The following is a 21,605-nucleotide window of genomic DNA, read 5'->3' as shown; positions in this document are numbered from 1 at the left end:
GCAAATGGGAACTTCAGTGAAGGGGGCAAATGGGGAGGTGATAACAAGTAGTGGTGATTTGAGAAGGAGATGGAGTGAGTATTTTGAAAGTTTGTTGAATATGTTTGATGATAGAGTGGCAGATATTGGGTGTTTTGGTCGAGGTGGTGTGGAAAGTGAGAGGGTTAGGGAGAATGATTTGGTAAACATAGAAGAGGTAGTAAAAGCTTTGCGGATGATGAAAGCCGGCAAGGCAGCGGGTTTGAATGGTATTGCAGTGGAATATATTAAAAAAGTGGGTGACTTTATTGTTGACTGGTTGGTAAGGTTATTTAATGTATGTATGATTCATGGTGAGGTGCCTGAGGATTGGCGGAATGCTTGTATAGTGCCATTGTGCAAAGGCAAAGTGGATAAAACTGAGTACTCAAATTACAGAGGTATAAGTTTGTTGAGTATTCCTGGGAAATTATATGGGAGAGTATTGATTGAGAGGGTGAAGGCATGTACAGAGCATCAGATTGGGGAAGAGCAGTGTGGTTTCAGAAGTGGTAGAGGATGTGTGGATCAGGTGTTTGCTTTGAAGAATGTATGTGAGAAATACTTAGAAGAGCAAATGGATTTGTATGTTGCATTTATGGATCTGGAGAAGGCATATGATAGAATTGATAGAGATGCTCTGTAAGTATTAAGAATATATTTTAAGAATATATTGTGTGGGAGGTAAGTTGTTAGAAACAGTGAAAAGTTTTTATCGAGGATATAAGGCATGTGGACGTGTAGGAAGAGAGGAAAGTGATTGGTTCTCAGTGAATGTTGGTTTGCGGCAGGGGTGTGTGATATCTCATGGTTGTTTAATTTGTTTATGGATACGGTTGTTAGGGAGATGAAAGCAAGAGTTTTGGAAAGAGGGGCAAGTATGCAGGCTATTGTGGATGAGAGTGCTTGGGAAGTGAGTCAGTTGTTGTTTGCTGATGATATAGTGCTGCAGAAGCTGGTGACTGAGTTTGGTAAAGTGTGTGAAAGAAGAAAGCTGAGAGTAAATGTGAATAACAGCAAGGTTATTAGGTACAGTAGGGTTGAGGGACAAGTCAACTGGGAGGTAAATTTGAATGGAGAAAAACTGGAGGAAGTGAAGTGTTGTAGATATTTGGGAGTGGATTTGGCAGCGGATGGAACCATGGAAGCAGAAGTGAGTCATAGGGTGGGGAGGGGGCGAAAGTTCTGGGAGCATTGAAGAATTATGTGGAAGTCAAGAACATTATCTCAGAAAGCAAAAATGGGTATGTTTGAAGGAATAGTGGTTCCAACAATGTTATATGATTGCAGGGCGTGAGCTATAGATAGAGTTGTGCGGAGGAGGGTGGATGTGCTGGAAATGAGATGTTTGAGCACAATATGTGGTGTGAGGTGGTTTGATTGAGTAAGTAATAATAGGGTCAGAGAGATGTGTGGTAATAAAAAGAGTGTGGTTGAGAGAGCAGAAGAGGGTGTTGGGAAATGGTTTGGTCACATGGAGAGAATGAGTAGGGAAAGTTTGACCAAGAGGATATATGGGTCAGAGGTGGAGGGAACTAGAAGTGGGAGACCAAATTGGAGGTGGAAAGATGGAGTGAAAAAGATTTTGATTGATTGGGGCCTGAACATGCAGGAGGGTGAAATGTGTGCAAGGAACAGAGTGAATTGGAAAGATGTGGTATACTGGGGTCGATGTGCTATCAATGGATTGAACCAGGGCATGTGAAGCATCTGGGGTAAACCATGGAAAGTTCTGTGGGGCTTGGACGTGGAAAGGGAGCTGTGGTTTCGGTGCATTATACACGACAGCTATAGACTGAGTGTGAACGAATGTGGCCGTTGTTGTCTTTTCCTTGCACACATGCAGGGGGAGGGGGTTGTTATTTCATGTGTGGCGGGGTGGCGATGGGAATGAATAAGGGCAGACAGTATGAGTTATGTACATGCGTATATATGTATATGTCTGTGTGTGCATATATATGTATACGTCGAGATGTATAGATATGTATATTTGTGTGTGTGGACGTGTATGTATATACATGTGTACGTGGGTGGGCTAGGCCATTCTTTCATCTGTTTCCTTGCGCTACCTCACTAACACAGACTTCCCCAGAACTTTTTTAAAGGGGAAGTAAATGTTTATAGTTGTGTTACTGGAGTGATAGTTTTCATACATAGTGCTTTGACAAGAAAATAGTGAAATTGGAAAAAATGTAGCTTAGACATTGAAGCTTATTGATACAGTGGTTAAATTGATGAGAACTACTACTGACTTTTGTGTAAATAAATTAAACATTTCCTTTTTCCATAGCCAGAGGTTGAACCATTATGTGACATTCATTTTTTTCTTTTCATTTCAAGCTAGAAGTTTCAGTTTTCTAAATTGTTTCTTACATTTTTCATATGTATATATATGTATGTGTGTGTGTGTGTGTGTATATGTGCGTGTGTGTGTGTATGTGTGTGTATGTGTATATATATATATATTTTTTGTTTTTTTTGCCGGTCTCCCGCGTTTGCGAGGTAGCACAAGGAAACAGACGAAAGAAATGGCCCAACCCACCCCCATACACATGCCTTGATTCAATCCACTGACAGCACGTCAACCCCGGTATACCACATCGCTCCAATTCACTCTATTCTTTGCCCTCCTTTCACCCTCCTGCATGTTCAGGCCCCGATCACACAAAATCTTTTTCACTCCATCTTTCCACCTCTAATTTGGTCTCCCTCTTCTCCTCGTTCCCTCCACCTCCGACACATATATCCTCTTGGTCAATCTTTCCTCACTCATTCTCTCCATGTGACCAAACCATTTCAAAACACCCTCTTCTGCTCTCTCAACCACGCTCTTTTTATTTCCACACATCTCTCTTACCCTTACGTTACTTACTCGATCAAACCACCTCACACGACACATTGTCCTCAAACATCTCATTTCCAGCACATCCATCCTCCTGCACACAACTCTATCCATAGCCCACGCCTCGCAACCATACAACATTGTTGGAACCACTATTCCTTCAAACATACCCATTTTTGCTTTCCGAGATAATGTTCTCGACTTCCACACATTCTTCAAGGCTCCCAGAATTTTCGCCCCCTGCCCCACCCTATGATCCACTTCCGCTTCCATGGTTCCATCCACTGCCAGATCCACTCCCAGATATCTAAAACACTTCACTTCCTCCAGTTTTTCTCCATTCAAACTCACCTCCCAATTGACTTGACCCTGAACCCTACTGTACCTAATAACCTTGCTCTTATTCACATTTACTCTTAACTTTCTTCTTTCACACACTTTACCAAACTCAGTCACCAGCTTCTGCAGTTTCTCACATGAATCAGCCACCAGCACTGTATCATCAGCGAACAACAACTGACTCACTTCCCAAGCTCTCTCATCCCCAACAGACTTCATACTTGCCCCTCTTTCCAAAACTCTTGCATTCACCTCCCTAACAACCCCATCCATAAACAAATTAAACAACCATGGAGACATCACACACCCCTGCCGCAAACCTACATTCACTGAGAACCAATCACTTTCCTCTCTTCCTACACGTACACATGCCTTACATCCTCGATAAAAACTTTTCACTGCTTCTAACAACTTGCCTTCCACACCATATATTCTTAATACCTTCCACAGAGCATCTCTATCAACTCTATCATATGCCTTCTCCAGATCCATAAATGCTACATACAAATCCATTTGCTTTTCTAAGTATTTCTCACATATATTCTTCAAAGCAAACACCTGATCCACACATCCTCTACCACTTCTGAAACCACACTGCTCTTCCCCAATCTGATGCTCTGTACATGCCTTCACCCTCTCAATCAATACCCTCCCATATAATTTGCCAGGAATACTCAACAAACTTATACCTCTGTAATTTGAGCACTCACTCTTATCCCCTTTGCCTTTGTACAATGGCACTATGCACGCATTCCGCCAATCCTCAGGCACTTCACCATGAGTCATATATACATTAAATAACCTTACCAACCAGTCAACAATACAGTCACCCCCTTTTTTAATAAATTCCACTGCAATACCATCCAAACCTGCTGCCTTGCTGGCTTTCATCTTCCTGGGGATAGGGGTGAAAGAATACTTCCCACGCATTCCTCGCGTGTCGTAGAAAGCGACTAGAGGGGACGGGAGCGGGGGGCCAGAAATCCTCCCCTCCTTGTATTTTTTTAACTTTCTAAAATGGGAAATAGAAGAAGGAGTCACGTGGGGAGTGCTCATACTCCTCGAAGGCTCAGATTGGGGTGCCTAAATGTGTGTGGATGTAACCAAGATGTGAAAAAAGGAGAGATAGGTAGTATGTTTGAGGAAAGGAACCTGGATGTTTTGGCTCTGAGTGAAACGAAGCTCAAGGGTGAAGGGGAAGAGTGGTTTGGGAATGTCTTGGGAGTAAAGTCAGGGGTTAGTGAGAGGACAAGAGCAAGGGAAGGAGTAGCAGTACTCCTGAAACAGGAGTTGTGGGAGTATGTGATAGAATGTAAGAAAGTAAATGCTCGATTAATATGGGTAAAACTGAAAGTTGATGGATAGAGATGGGTGATTATTGGTGCATATGCACCTGGGCATGAGAAGAAAGATCATGAGAGGCAAGTGTTTTGGGAGCAGCTGAATGAGTGTGTTAGTGGTTTTGATGCACGAGACCGGGTTATAGTGATGGGTGATTTGAATGCAAAGGTGAGTAATGTGGCAGTTGAGGGAATAATTGGTATACATGGGGTGTTCAGTGTTGTAAATGGAAATGGTGAAGAGCTTGTAGATTTATGTGCTGAAAAAGGACTGATGATTGGGAATACCTGGTTTAAAAAGCGAGATATACATAAGTATACTTATGTAAGTAGGAGAGATGGCCAGAGAGCGTTATTGGATTACGTGTTAATTGACAGGCGCGCGAAAGAGAGACTTTTGGATGTTAATGTGCTGAGAGGTGCAACTGGAGGGATGTCTGATCATTATCTTGTGGAGGCTAAGGTGAAGATTTGTATGGGTTTTCAGAAAAAAAGAGTGAATGTTGGGGTGAAGAGGGTGGTGAGAGTAAGTGAGCTTGGGAAGGAGACTTGTGTGAGGAAGTACCAGGAGAGACTGAGTACAGAATGGAAAAAGGTGAGAACAATGGAAGTAAGGGGAGTGGGGGAGGAATGGGATGTATTTAGGGAATCAGTGATGGATTGCGCAAAAGATGCCTGTGGCATGAGAAGAGTGGGAGGTGGGTTGATTAGAAAGGGTAGTGAGTGGTGGGATGAAGAAGTAAGAGTATTAGTGAAAGAGAAGAGAGGCATTTGGACGATTTTTGTAGGGAAAAAATGCAGTTGAGTGGGAGATGTATAAAAGAAAGAGACAGGAGGTCAAGAGAGAGGTGCAAGAGGTGAAAAAAAGGGCGAATGAGAGTTGGGGTGAGAGAGTATCATTAAATTTTAGGGAGAATAAAAAGATGTTCTGGAAGGAGGTAAATAAAGTGCGTAAGACAAGGGAGCAAATGGGAACTTCAGTGAAGGGCGCAAATGGGGAGGTGATAACAAGTAGTGGTGATGTGAGAAGGAGATGGAGTGAGTATTTTGAAGGTTTGTTGAATGTGTTTGATGATAGAGTGGCAGATATAGGGTGTTTTGGTCGAGATGGTGTGCAAAGTGAGAGGGTTAGGGAAAATGATTTGGTAAACAGAGAAGAGGTAGTAAAAGCTTTGCGGAAGATGAAAGCCGGCAAGGCAGCAGGTTTGGATGGTATTGCAGTGGAATTTATTAAAAAAGGGGGTGACTGTATTGTTGACTGGTTGGTAAGGTTATTTAATGTATGTATGACTCACGGTGAGGTGCCTGAGGATTGGCGGAATGCGTGCATAGTGCCATTGTACAAAGGCAAAGGGGATAAGAGTGAGTGCTCAAATTACAGAGGTATAAGTTTGTTGAGTATTCCTGGTAAATTATATGGGAGGGTATTGATTGAGAGGGTGAAAGCATGTACAGAGCATCAGATTGGGGAAGAGCAGTGTGGTTTCAGAAGTGATAGAGGATGTGTGGATCAGGTGTTTGCTTTGAAGAATGTATGTGAGAAATACTTAGAAGAGCAAATGGATTTGTATGTAGCATTTATGGATCTGGAGAAGGCATATGATAGAGTTGATAGAGATGCTCTGTGGAAGGTATTAAGCATATATGGTGTGGGAGGCAAGTTGTTAGAAGCAGTGAAAAGTTTTTATCGAGGATGTAAGGCATGTGTACGTGTAGGAAGAGAGGAAAGTGATTGGTTCTCAGTGAATGTAGGTTTGCGGCAGGGGTGTGTGATGTCTCCATGGTTGTTTAATTTGTTTATGGATGGGGTTGTTAGGGAGGTGAATGCAAGAGTTTTGGAAAGAGGGGCAAGTATGAAGTCTGTTGGGGATAAGAGAGCTTGGGAAGTGAGTCAGTTGTTGTTCGCTGATGATACAGCGCTGGTGGCTGATTCATGTGAGAAACTGCAGAAGCTGGTGACTGAGTTTGGTAAAGTGTGTGAAAGAAGAAAGTTAAGAGTAAATGTGAATAAGAGCAAGGTTATTAGGTACAGTAGGGTTGAGGGTCAAGTCAATTGGGAGGTGAGTTTGAATGGAGAAAAACTGGAGGAAGTGAAGTGTTTTAGATATCTGGGAGTGGATCTGGCAGCGGATGGAACCATGGAAGCGGAAGTGGATCATAGGGTGGGGGAGGGGGCGAAAATCCTGGGAGCCTTGAAGAATGTGTGGAAGTCGAGAACATTATCTCGGAAAGCAAAAATGAGTATGTTTGAAGGAATAGTGGTTCCAACAATGTTGTATGGTTGCGAGGCGTGGGCTATGGATAGAGTTGTGCGCAGGAGGATGGATGTGCTGGAAATGAGATGTTTGAGGACAATGTGTGGTGTGAGGTGGTTTGATCGAGTAAGTAACGTAAGGGTAAGAGAGATGTGTGGAAATAAAAAGAGCGTGGTTGAGAGAGCAGAAGAGGGTGTTTTGAAATGGTTTGGGCACATGGAGAGAATGAGTGAGGAAAGATTGACCAAGAGGATATATGTGTTGGAGGTGGAAGGAACAAGGAGAAGAGGGAGACCAAATTGGAGGTGGAAAGATGGAGTGAAAAAGATTTTGTGTGATCGGGGCCTGAACATGCAGGAGGGTGAAAGGAGGGCAAGGAATAGAGTGAATTGGAGCGATGTGGTATACCGGGGTTGACGTGCTGTCAGTGGATTGAATCGGGGCATGTGAAGCGTCTGGGGTAAACCATGGAAAGCTGTGTAGGCATGTATATTTTGCGTGTGTGGATGTATGTATATACATGTGTATGGGGGTGGGTTGGGCCATTTCTTTCATCTGTTTCCTTGCGCTACCTCGCAAACGCGATAGACAGCGACAAAGCAAAAAAAAAAAAAAAAAAAAAAATGAATATATGAAAAAGACAGTAACAGAAGGAATTGGACCTTTACAAAATGAACATGACATGCTACCTACTGACAACAAGGAAATGGTTACCATACTAAATTTTTCATTTAACTCTGTATTCACAATTGAAGAAACATCTCGAATACCGCAACCATTGAAAATGTTACAAGGACATGATGAAGAAGAGTTGAATGCTAGAGAAATAAAGATCTCTGAAGTACTTAAATACCTGGACCAATCAAATCCTCAAAAATCCAACGGCCCAGGTAACTTAGCTTCAATACTATTAAAGTTGGTCAGGAGATAGCTGATATACCCCATTACAAAAATATTCAACAGATCTCTATTAGATGGTCAGATGCCAACTAACTAGAAACTGGCAAATGTTGCTCCTATATGTAAAAAAGGACACAAAAAGTGTGCCTTGAACTACTGCCCAATTAGCCTTATGTCAGTGTTAGGTAAAATGATGGAAAAAATAATACAAGAAAAAGTTATCACGTCACAGATTATATCTGACAACACAGTTTTTGCAACAGATGATACTGCCTGATGAATTTGCTGGAATCTTCTAATGTTATTTATCAGAACTGGGATGGATAAATACCATCTGATGTAGTATATCTAGATTTTCAAAAGGCTTTTGATAAAGTACCTCACAAGGGACTTTTATTCAAAGCATACTGAATCAGTTAAGAACTCCATACATGGATCAGAGACTGGCTTACTGGAGGAAAGCAGCTTGTAGTATTAAATGGTAAAGCCTCAGATTGGCTAGATATAATGAGTGGCATGCCACAAAAGTTGGCCCTAGGTCCAATTCTTTTCAAAATACAGATCAATGACCTAGAACTCAGTCTCATATCTAAGATCTCCAACTCTGCTGATGATATTAAACTAGGAAGTAGAGCTGTAAATAGGCAGGACTGTGAAATGATTCAAAGGGACCTTAACTTAGTAGCACAGTGGTCAGACAGATGGCAAATGAAGTGTAACGTGGACAAGTGTAAAGTTATGCACTTCGGAGACAAGACTATATATACGTTACAACTACAAACTATTCAGAAACTCTCTAACTAAAGTAAATGAGAAAGGGACATTGGAGCTTTTACTAGCAACAATCTGAAATACACTAAACAGTGTCAAGCAGCAAGTAAAAAATGCAACCAAATTTTAGTTTTTTTTTTTTTTTTTTTTTTTCCAAAAGAAGGAACAGAGAAGGGGGCCAGGTGAGGGTATTCCCTCAAAGGCCCAGTCCTCTGTTCTTAACGCTACCTCGCTATCGCGGGAAATGACGAATAGTATGAAAAAAAAAAAAAAAAATAGCCAGAAACATAGATAAGAAGACACAAACAATTCTCACTATTCATAATTCTCAAGAAAGACCACATCTTGAATAAACACTTCAGTTTTGGCCACCAAAAACTGATGAGGAAAAATCAGAGCAATTACAAAAATGCATGACAAAATTGATCCCATCCCGTGGAAGTGTGGCATACAAAGAGAGGCTAAAACGACTGGACCTCTTCTCCCTTAAATAACATAGACCTCACAGTGACTTAATCCAAGTGTTAGAAATTCTGAACAAGGTTGATAAAGTAAATCATGAACATCTTTTCAAAATACAAGAAAATATGGTTACCAGGGCAAATGGAATAAAACTCAGAGCTATAAGATGTAGTATGGATGTGGGAAAAGCTTCTTTTCCTAGAGGTGTGTTGAGCAGTGGAATAAGTTACCATCAGATGTAGTGATTGCTAAGACTATAAATACCTTCAAAAGCTATTTAGACATATATCTTACAAATTTAATTATACTCTGAGAAAAATGCCAGATATAAACTTATAAACGACAGCAGTAACTAAGACAGTAGAAGGCCAATGTGCAGCAGCAAGGAGTCAGTGAAAGCTTAAGATCTGTTGAGCAGAATAAAAAAAAGTTTGTCATTTCAGTTTTACCAGACAACCCAGTCAAGAGCCAAACAGGCCTCCTAATGTCAGTCTTTCTCATGTAAACTCATGTATATGTATGTATATGTGGGTTTATGTACATATGTGTGTATATGAGTGGATGGGTCTTCGTCTGTTTCCTAGCACTACCATGCTGACACAGGAAACAGCAATCAAGTATAATAAGTACAATAAGGATGGAGTAAGAAAAAAAGATTTTGGGCGATTGGGGCCTGAACATGCAGGAGGGTGAAAGGCATGCAAGAAACAAAGTGAATTGGAATGATGTGGAATACCGGGGTCGATGTGCTGTCAATGGATTGAGCTAGGGCATATGAAGCATCTGGGGTAAAACATGGAAAGTTTTGTGGGGTCTGGATGTGGAAAGCGAGCCATGGTTTCTGTGCATTATACATGACATCTAGATACCGTGTGTGAACGAAAGTGGCCTTTGTTGTCTTTTTCCTGGCACTACCTCCCGTATGTGCAGGGGGAGGGGCTTGTCATTTCATGTGTGGTGGGGTGGTGATGGGAATGAATAAAGGCAGCAAGTATGAATTATTACCACACCTCCCTTACCCTATTATTACTTACTCGATCAAACCACCTCACACCACATATTGTCCTCAAACATCTCATTTCCAGCACATCCACCCTCCTGTGCACAACTCTATCCATAGCCCACGCCTGGCAACCATACAACATTGTTGGAACCACTATTCCTTCAAACATACCCATTTGCTTTCCAAGATAATGTTCTCGACTTCCACACATTCTTTGAGACTCCCAGATCTTTCGCCCCCTCCCCCACCCTATGATTCACTTCCGTTTCCATGGTTCCATCCGCTTCCAGATCCACTCCCAGATATCTAAAACACTTCACTTCCTCCAGTTTTTCTCCATTCAAACTTACCTCCCAATTGACTTGACCCTCAACCCTACTGTACCGAATAACCTTGCTCTTATTCACATCTACTCTCAACTTTCTTCTTTCACACACTTTACCAACCTCAGTCACCAGCTTCTGCAGTTTCTCACATGAATCAGCCACCAGTGCTGTATCATCAGCGTACAACAACTGACTCACTTCCCAAGCTCTCTCATCCACAACAGACTGTATACTTGCCCCTCTTTCCAAAACTCTTGCATTCACCTCCCTAACAACCCCATCCATAAACAAATTAAAAACCATGGAGACATCACACACCCCTGCCGCAAACCTACATTCACTGAGAACCAATCACTTTCCTCTCTTCCTACATGTACACATGCCTTACATCATCAATAAAAACTTTTCACTGCTTCTAACAACTTGCCTCCCACACAATATATTCTTAATACCCTCCACAGAGCATCTCCATCAACTCTACCATATGCCTTCTCCAGATCCATAAATGATACATACAAATCCATTTGCTTTTCTAAGTATTTCTCACATACATTCCTCAAAGCAAACACCTGATCCACACATCCTCTACCACTTCTGAAACCACACTGCTCTTCCCCAATCTGATGCTCTGTACATGCCTTCACCCTCTCAATCAATACCCTCCCATATAATTTCCCAGGAATACTCAACCAACTTATACCTCTGTAATTTGAGCACTCACATTTGTCCCCTTTGCCTTTGTGCAATGGCACTATGCAAGCATTCCGCCAATCGTCAGGCACCTCACCATGAATCATTATTTTATTTTTTTTTATTATACTTTGTCGCTGTCTCCCGCGTTTGCGAGGTAGCACAAGGAAACAGACGAAAGAAATGGCCCAACCCCCCCCCATACACATGTATATACATACGTCCACACACGCAAATATACATACCTACACAGCTTTCCATGGTTTACCCCAGACGCTTCACATGCCTTGCTTCAATCCACTGACAGCACGTCAACCCCGGTATACCACATCGCTCCAATTCACTCTATTCCTTGCCCTCCTTTCACCCTCCTGCATGTTCAGGCCCCGATCACACAAAATCTTTTTCACTCCATCTTTCCACCTCCAATTTGGTCTCCCTCTTCTCCTTGTTCCCTCCACCTCCGACACATATATCCTCTTGGTCAATCTTTCCTCACTCATCCTCTCCATGTGCCCAAACCACTTCAAAACACCCTCTTCTGCTCTCTCAACCACGCTCTTTTTATTTCCACACATCTCTCTTACCCTTACGTTACTCACTCGATCAAACCACCTCACACCACATATTGTCCTCAAACATCTCATTTCCAGCACATCCATCCTCCTGCGCACAACTCTATCCATAGCCCACGCCTCGCAACCATACAACATTGTTGGAACCACTATTCCTTCAAACATACCCATTTTTGCTTTCCGAGATAATGTTCTCGACTTCCACACATTCTTCAAGGCCCCCAGGATTTTCGCCCCCTCCCCCACCCTATGATCCACTTCCGCTTCCATGGTTCCATCCGCTGCCAGATCCACTCCCAGATATCTAAAACACTTCACTTCCTCCAGTTTTTCTCCATTCAAACCATGAATCATACATACATTAAATAACCTTACCAACCAGTCAACTATACAGTCACCCCCTTTTTTTTATAAATTCCACTGCCATACCATCCAAACCCGCTGCCTTGCCGGCTTTCATCTTCCGCAAAGCTTTTACTACCTCTTCTCTGTTTACCAAATCATTTTCCCTAACCCTCTCACTTTGCACACCTCCTCGACCAAAACACCCTATATCTGCCACTCTATCATCAAACACATCCAACAAACCTTCAAAATACTCACTCCACCTCCTTTTTGCATCACCACTACTTGTTATCACCTCCCCATTAGCCCCCTTCACTGATGTTCCCATTTGTTTCCTTGTCTTACGCACTTTATTTACCTCATTCCAAAACATCTTTTTGTTCTCCCTAAAATTTAATGATACTCTCTCACCCCAACTCTCATTTGCCCTCTTTTTCACCTCTTGCACCTTTCTCTTGACCTCCGGCCTCTTTCTTTTATATATCTCCCGCTCATTTGCATTATTTCCCTGAAAAAATCGTCCAAATACCTCTCTCTTCTCTTTCACTAATAATCTTACTTCTTCATCCCACCACTCACTACCCTTTCTAATCTGCCCACCTCCCACACTTCTCACGCCACAAGCATCTTTTGTGCAAGCCATCACTGCTTCCCTAAATGCATCCCATTCCTCCCCCACTCCCCTTTTCTCCTTTGTTCTCACCTTTTTCCATTCTGTATTCAGTCTCTCCTGGTACTTCCTCACACAATCTCCTTCCCAAGCTCACTTACTCTCACCACTATTTTCACCCCAACAATCTCTCTTCTTTTCTGAAAACCTCTACAAATCTTCACCTGCGCCTCCACAACATAATGATCAGACACCCCTCCAGTTGCACCTTTTAGCACATTGACATCCAAAACACGTAATCCAATAACGCTCTCTGGCCATCTCTCCTTACTTACATAAGTATCCTTATGTATATCTCTCTTTTTAAACCAGGTATTCCCAATCACCAGTCCTTTTTCAGCACATAAATCTACAAGCTCTTCACCATTTCCATTTACAACACTGAACACCCCATGTATACCAATTATTCCCTCAACTGCCACATTACTCACCTTTGCATTCAAATCACCCATCACTATGACCCAGTCTCATGCATCAAAACCACTAACACACTCATTCAGCTGCTCCCAAAACACTTACCTCTCATGATCTTTCTTCTCTTGCCCAGGTGCATATGCACCAATAATCACCCATCTCACTCCATCAACTTTCAGTTTTACCCATATCAATCTAGAGTTTACTTTCTTGCACTCTATCACATACTCCCACAACTCCTGTTTCAGGAGTAGTGCTACTCCTTCCCTTGCTCTTGTCCTCTCACTAACCCCTGACTTTACTCCCAAGACATTCCCAACTCACTCTTCCCCTTTACCCTTGAGCTTTGTTTCACTCAGAGCCAAAACTTCCAGGTTCCTTTCCTCAAACATACTACCTATCTCTCCTTTTTTCTCATCTTGATTACATCAACACATATTTAGACACCCCAATCTGAGCCTTCGAGGAGGATGAGCACTCCCCGCGTGACGCCTTCTTCCGTTTCCCCTTTTAGAAAGTTAAAATACAAGGAGGGGAGGGTTTCTAGCCCCCCCGCTCCCGTCCCCTTTAGTCGCCTTCTACAACATGTGAGGAATGCGTGGGTAGTATTCTTTCTCCCCTATCCCCAGGGATAATTTTTTTTTTTTTTTTGCTTTGTCGCTGTCTCCCACGTTTGTGAGGTAGCTCAAGGAAACAGACGAAAGAAATGGCCCAACCCACCCCCATACACAATGTATATACATACACGTCCACACACGCAAATATACATACCTATACATCTCAATGTACACATATATTTACACACACAGACACATACATATATACCCATGCACACAATTCACACTGTCTGCCTTTATTCATTCCCATCGCCACCTTGCCACACATGGAATACCATCCCCCTCCCCCCTCATGTGTGCGAGGTAGCACTAGGAAAAGAAAACAAAGGCCCCATTCGTTCACACTCATTCTCTAGCTGTCATGCAATAATGCCCGAAACCACAGCTCCCTTTCCACATCCAAGCCCCACACAACTTTCCATGGTTTACCCCAGACGCTTCACATGCCCTGATTCAATCCACTGACAGCACGTCAACCCCGGTATACCACATTGATCCAATTCACTCTATTCCTTGCCCGCCTTTCACCCTCCTGCATGTTCAGGACCCAATCACACAAAATCTTTTTCACCCCATCTTTCCACCTCCAATTTGGTCTCCCACTTCTCCTCGTTCCCTCCACCTCCGACACATATATCCTCTTGGTCAATCTTTCCTCACTCATTCTCTCCATGTGTCCATACCATTTCAAAACACCCTCTTCTGCTCTCTCAACCATGCTCTTTTTATTTCCACACATCTCTCTTACCCATACATTACTTACTCGATCAAACCACCTCACACCACACATTGTCCTCAAACATCTCATTTCCAGCACATCCACCCTCCTGCGCACAACTCTATCCATAGCCCACGCCATGCAACCATACAACATTGTTGGAACCACTATTCCTTCAAACATACCCATTTTTGCTCTCCGAGATAATGTTCTCGACTTCCACACAATCTTCAAGGCTCCCAAGATTTTCGCCCCCTCCCCCACCCTATGATTCACTTCCGCTTCCATGGTTCCATCCGCTGCCAGATCCACTCCCAGATATCTAAAACACTTCACTTCCTCCAGTTTTTCTCCATTCAAACTTACCTCCCAATTGACTTGACCCTCAACCCTACTGTACCTAATAACCTTGCTCTTATTCACATTTACTCTTAACTTTCTTCTTTCACACACTTTACCAAACTCAGTCACCAGCTTCTGCAGTTTCTCACATGAATCAGCCACCAGTGCTGTGTCATCAGCGAACAACAACTGACTCACTTCCCAAGCTCTCTTATCCACAACAGACTTCATACTTGCCCCTCTTTCCAAAACTCTTGCATTCACCTCCCTAACAACCCCATCCATAAACAAATTAAACAACCATGGAGACATCACACACCCCTGCCGCAAACCTACATTCACTGAGAACTAATCACTTTCCTCTCTTCCTACACGTACACATGCCTTACATCATCAATAAAAACTTTTCACTGCTTCTAACAACTTGCCTCCCACACCATATATTCTTAATACCTTCCACAGAGCATCTCTATCAACTCTATCATATGCCTTCTCCAGATCCATAAATGCTACATACAAATCCATTTGCTTTTCTAAGTATTTCTCACATACATTCTTCAAAGCAAACACCTGATCCACACATCCTCTACCACTTCTGAAACCACACTGCTCTTCCCCAATCTGATGCTCTGTACATGCCTTCACCCTCTCAATCAATACCCTCCCATATAATTTACCATATAATTTACCATATAATCTACAATTGAATTTATAATTTAATCATTAAATTTTAGGGAGAATAAGATGTTCTGGAAGGAGGCACATAAAGTGCGTAAGACAAGGGAGCAAATGGGAACTTCAGTGAAGGGCGCAAATGGGGAGGTGATAACAAGTAGTGGTGATGTGAGAAGGAGATGGAGTGAGTATTTTGAAGGTTTGTTGAATGTGTTTGATGATAGAGTGGCAGATATAGGGTGTTTTGGTCGAGGTGGTGTGCAAAGTGAGAGGGTTAGGGAAAATGATTTGGTAAACAGATAAGCTTTGTGAAAGATGAAAGCCAGCAAGGCAGCAGATTTGGATGGTATTGCAGTGGAATTTATTAAAAAAGGGGGTGACTGTATTGTTGACTGGTTTGTAAGGTTATTTAATGTATGTATGACTCATGGTGAGGTGCCTGAGGATTGGCGGAATGCGTGCATAGTGCCATTGTACAAAGGCAAAGGGGATAAGAGTGAGTGCTAAAATTACAGAGGTATAAGTAAGGAAGTAAAGTGTTTTAGATATCTGGGAGTGGATCTGGCAGCGGATGGAACCATGGAAGCTGAAGTGGATCATAGGGTGGGGGAGGGGGCGAAAATTCTGGGAGCCTTGAAGAATGTGTGGAAGTCAAGAGCATTAGCTCGGAAAGCAAAAATGGGTATGTTTGAAGGAATAGTGGTTCCAACAATGTTGTATGGTTGCGAGGCGTGGGCTATGGATAGAGTTGTGCGCAGGAGGATGGATGTGCTGGAAATGAGATGTTTGAGGACAATGTGTGGTGTGAGGTGGTTTGATCGAGTAAGTAACGTAAGGGTATGAGAGATGTGTGGAAATAAAAAGAGCGTGGTTGAGAGAGCAGAAGAGGGTGTTTTGAAATGGTTTGGGCACATGGAGAGAATGAGTGAGGAAAGATTGACCAAGAGGATATATGTGTCGGAGGTGGAGGGAACGAGGAGAAGTGGGAGACCAAATTGGAGGTGGAAAGATGGAGTGAAAAAGATTTTGTGTGATCGGGGCCTGAACATGCAGGAGGGTGAAAGGAGGGCAAGGAATAGAGTGAATTGGATCGATGTGGTATACCGAGGTTGACATGCTGTCAGTGGGTTGAATCAGGGCATGTGAAGCGTCTGGGGTAAACCATGGAAAGCTGCGTAGGTATGTATATTTGCGTGTGTGGACGTATGTATATACATGTGTATGGGGGTGGGTTGGGCCATTTCTTTCATCTGTTTCCTTGCGCTACCTCGCAAACGCGGGAGACAGCGAAAAAAAAAAAAAAATTTGTTGAGTATTCCTGGTAAAAATATATAATAAAAAATATATAAAAATAAATAATAATAATAACAATAACATATACCATCCCAGAAGGAAAAGAATGATGTGTGACACAACATATACAAATATTGATAAACAACACAAAACAGGTACTCACCCCACCTTCCCCCCTTTAGTACTTCGTATGATGTCCCTTGGACTTAATACAATTCTGAAGGTACTTGGGAACAGATGCTGCAAGACACTTAAGGTATGTAGGGTCACGGTTGTCCCAAATATCCTGGATGGCAGTTTGGAGCTTAGGAATGCTGGATGCATCCCACCCACACAACTGTGACTTTATAATCGACCACAAGTTCTCAATAGGGTTAAAGTCAGAAGAGTTACCTGGCCAGTGCTGAATGTATGTCACACCACAAAATGCACAGTGCACCATTTTGCATAAAAATATCACAACCAGTCTTCTCAAAACAGTCAGGTAATTCATCACAAAACAGCTCCAGGTATCGATTCTGATTCATGGTCACCTTTCAAGGTACAAACACAAGACTTCCACCAACATTACAGCCAAAAGCATTCCAAACCATTAGTTAGTCTGGAAATTTCACAGTTGCTTGAATGTACTTAGGGTCATACAGGTCACTACCTGGCCACTGGTACACTTTACCTCTACAGCTGCCAGTAACATCAAATGTAGCCTCACCACACCACAACAATTTCTTCCACTTTTCGTTGTCCCACTGCAAATATTTCTATGCAAATGTGAATCTATTTTTGGGCTGGCAGTCTGTCAGAAGCAGTTTTTTGCGAGGCATACACGTATCGAATTTCATGTCATCATGAAGCCAGCTGAGAATAATACATACTGACACATGACCAAGTAGCCAAAGATTGTCTTCCTTTAACTGTCATGCTGAAATAAATGGATTCACAAGGGTAACAAGAGCCCTGCTCCATATATTACCAAGGAATATATCTCAAGCTCACAAGCCAGACTGCTGAGGAAAGAAAGAAAGATGTAAATGAAAACTTTTACAGTGGTAGTCTTATACTACCAAGTGATTTGTTTTGATATGTAACTGCAGGTAACCTACACATATACATATTTGAAAAATACTTTACCAGATACTGTCCAGTGAGTACATCAATCTCAACCTCCAGACAGCATGCAGCCCAGACGTCATAACTGGAGGGGTGTTCCCCACCAGCAGTCCTGTGGATGCAATTGACATTATGTCATACTAAAATATCATTGTGTATATCTCAATCCTTGCTTTTTCCTCTAAGGACAGCAACATAATAATGAAGGCATATGATGCAAGTTTCATGCAAAAAAGAAAAAAAAATCGTTCAGATTATCTTAAACCCAAAATCAACTCAAATTCTTAATTTTGAGTCACTTGTTTAATCACTGTTTTCTGTCCTTAATCCTAATCTGTCCTATTCATTGTTTAAGTCATTTATGCCTTTGTAGGGCCTTTGTTTTCTTCTGATAAGTATTTTTCCGTACACCGCATCAACAGTGTCTTTTTCTCAGTGAAACACATCTGGGATTAGACATATTTATATGTTCACCCGTCCTGTACACAGTTACCACAGCTCCACTCTCTTTTGGTTTCTTCATGTTCATAAATTCATCAACCTTGCTTGAATACACCACATCAGTTAAAGGTAAATATAATAGGCAATAGCTCTTTAGGAGTAGATCAGGTAACTGTGAAGTGAAAAATCAAGAGGAATTGTACTGGGACCCCAAGTTGTCATATTTTGGTGGGGAACAATGCAGCATGGTATATGTGAAACCTGTACAAAAATCCTATGCATACATATATAACACAAGTTTATATTATTTTTTCACCATACTTTGTCACTGTCTTCCGCGTTAGCGAGGTAGCACAAGGAAACAAACGAAAGAATGGCCCAACCCACCCATATACACATGTATATACATACACGTCAACACATGCACATATACATACCTATACATCTCAATGTATACATACATATACACACACAGACATATACATATATACGCATGTACATAATTCATAGTCTGCCCTTATTCATTCCTCTTGCCATCCCGCCACACATGAAATAACAACCCCTTCCCCTTGCATGTGCGCGAGGTAGTGCTAGGAAAAGACAACAAAGGCCACATTCATTCACACTCAGTCTCTAGCTGTCATGTATAATGCACCAAAACCACAGCTGCCTTTCCACATCCAGGCCCCACAGAACATTCCATGGTTTACCCCAGATGCTTCACATGCCCTGGGTCAATCTATTGACAGCACGTCGACCCTGGTATACCACATCATTCCAATTCACTCTATTCCTTGCACACCTTTCACCTTCCTGCATGTTCAGGCCCCAATCAATCAAAATCTTTTTCACTCCATCTTTCTACCTCCAATTTGGTCTCCCACTTCTCCTCGTTCCCTCCACCTCTGACATATATATCCTCTTTGTCAATCTTTCCTCACTCATTCTCTCCATGTGACCAAACCATTTCAAAACACCCTCTTCTGCTCTCTCAACCACACTCTTTGTATTACCACACATCTCTCTTACCCTATTATTACTTACTCGAACAAACCACCTCACACCACATACAGTCCTCAAACGTCTCACTTCCAGCACATCCACCCTCCTCCGCACAACTCTATCTATAGCCCACGCCTCGCAAACATATATCATTGTTGGAACCACTATTCCTTTAAACATACCCATTTTTGCTTTCCAAGGTAACGTTCTCGACTTCCACACATTCTTCAACGTGCCCAGAACTTTCGCCCCTTCCCCACCCTATGATTCACTTCCACTTCCGTGGTTCCATCCGCTGCCAGATCCACTCCCAGGTATCTAAAACACTTCACTTCCTCCAGTTTTTCTCCAGTCAAACTTACCTCCCAATTGACTTGTCTCTCAACCCTAGTGTACCTAATAACCTTGCTCTTATTCACATTTACTCTTAACTTTCTTCTTTGACACACCTTACCAAACTCACTCACCAGCTTCTGCAGTTTCTTACCCGAATCAGCCACCAGCGCTGTATCATCAGCGAACAACAACTGACTCACTTCCCAAGCTCTCTCATCCACAACAGACTGCATACTTGCCCCTCTTTCCAAAACTCTTGCATTCACCTCCCTAACAACCCCATCCATAAACAAATTAAACAACCATGGTGACATCACGCACCCCTGCCACAAACCTACATTCACTGAGAACCAATCACTTTCCATTCTTCCTACGCATACACATGCCTTACATCATCAATAAAAACTTTTAACTGCTTCTAACAACTTGCCTCCCACACCATATATTCTTAATACCTTCCACAGAGCATCTCTATCAACTCTATCATATACTTTCTCCAGATCCATAAATGATACATACAAATCCATTTGCTTTTCTAAGTATTTCTCACATACATTCTTCAAAGCAAACACCTGATCCACACATCCTCTACAACTTCTGAAACCATACTGCTCTTCCCCAATCTCATGCTCTGTACATGCCTTCACCCTCTCAATCTATACCCTCCCATATAATTTACCAGGAATACTCAACAAACTTATACCTCTGTAATTTGAGCACTCACTTTTATCCCCTTTGCCTTTATACAATGGCACTATGCAAGCATTCTGCCAATCCTCAGGCACCTCACCATGAGTCATACATATATTAAATAACCTTACCAACCAGTCAATAATACAGTCACCCACTTTTTTAATATATTCCACTGCAATACCAACCAAACCCCTTGCCTTGCCAGCTTTCATCTTCCGCAAAGCTTTTACTACCTCTTCTCTGTTAACCAAATCACTTTCCCTAACCCTCTCACTTTGCACACCACCTCGACCAAAACACCCTATATCTGCCACTCTATCATCAAACACATTCAACAAACCTTCAAAATACTCACTCCATCTCCTTCTCACATCACCACTACTTGTTATCCCCTCCCCATTTGCCCCCTTCACCGATGTTCCAAATTGTTCCCTTGTCTTACACACTTTATTTACCTCCTTCCAGAACATCTTTTTATTCTCCCTAAAATCTAATGATACTCTCTCACCCCAACTCTCATTTGCCCTCTTTTTTGCCTCTTGCACCTTTCTCTTGACCTCCTGTCTCTTTCTTTTATACATCTCCCACTCATTTGCATTATTTCCCTGCAAAAATTGTCCAAATACCTCTCTCTTCTCTTTCACTAATAATCTTACTTCTTCATCCCACCACTCACTACCCTTTCTAATCTGCCAACCTCCCACACTTCTCATGCCACAAGCATCTTTTGCAAAAGCCATCACTGCTTCCCTAAATACATCCCATTCTTCCCCCACTCCCCTTACGTCCTCTATTCTCACCTTTTTCCATCCTGTACTCAGTCTCTCCTGGTACTTCCTCCCACAAGTCTCCTTCCCAAGCTCACTTACTCTCACCACTCTCCTCACAAGTTTATATATGCATAAACAATCCAAGGAAATATCTGATGACAATGTACTATTCATTATACTTGATCACCATTTCCCGCATCAGCAGGGTAGCATCAGGAAACAGACAAAGAATGGCCCAAACATATATATACACATATATATATATTTTAACTTTCTAAAAGGGGAAACAGAAGGAGAAGTCACGTGAGGAGTGCTCATCCTCCTCGAAGGCTCAGATTGGGGTGTCTAGTTGTGTATGGATGTAACCAAAATGAGAAAAAAGGAGATATAGGTACTATGTTTGAGGAAAGGAACCCGGATGTTTTGGCTCTGAGTGAAACAAAGGTCAAAGGTTAAGGGGAAGAGTGGTTTGGGAATGTCTTGGGAGTAAAGTCAGGGGTTAGTGAGAGGCCAAGAGCAAGGGAAGGAGTAGCACTACTCCTGAAACAGGAGTGGTGGGAGTATGTGATACAGTGTAAGAAAGTAAACTCTAGATTGATACAGGTAAAACTGAAAGTTGATGGAGAGAGGTGGGCGATTATTGGTGCATATGCACCTGGGC

The 21,605-nt window shown here is 42.3% G+C and overlaps 1 protein-coding gene across 1 annotated transcript in view; it reads right to left on the bottom strand.

The window, feature by feature from the left end:
* LOC139764912 (uncharacterized) overlaps positions 1 to 21,605 on the bottom strand; it is a 567,165-nt gene that overhangs the window by 84,245 nt on the left and 461,315 nt on the right. Inside the window, exon 21 of the mRNA XM_071691991.1 lies at positions 17,724 to 17,814. Coding sequence (XP_071548092.1) covers positions 17,724 to 17,814 — 91 coding nt within the window. The remainder of the gene's footprint in view (positions 1 to 17,723; positions 17,815 to 21,605) is intronic.

Source organism: Panulirus ornatus, chromosome 4 (assembly GCF_036320965.1).
Source record: "Panulirus ornatus isolate Po-2019 chromosome 4, ASM3632096v1, whole genome shotgun sequence".
Lineage (NCBI taxonomy): Eukaryota > Metazoa > Arthropoda > Malacostraca > Decapoda > Palinuridae > Panulirus > Panulirus ornatus.
Note: the sequence above shows the minus strand (reverse complement) of the source record. Positions and strands in the feature narration are given on the sequence as shown.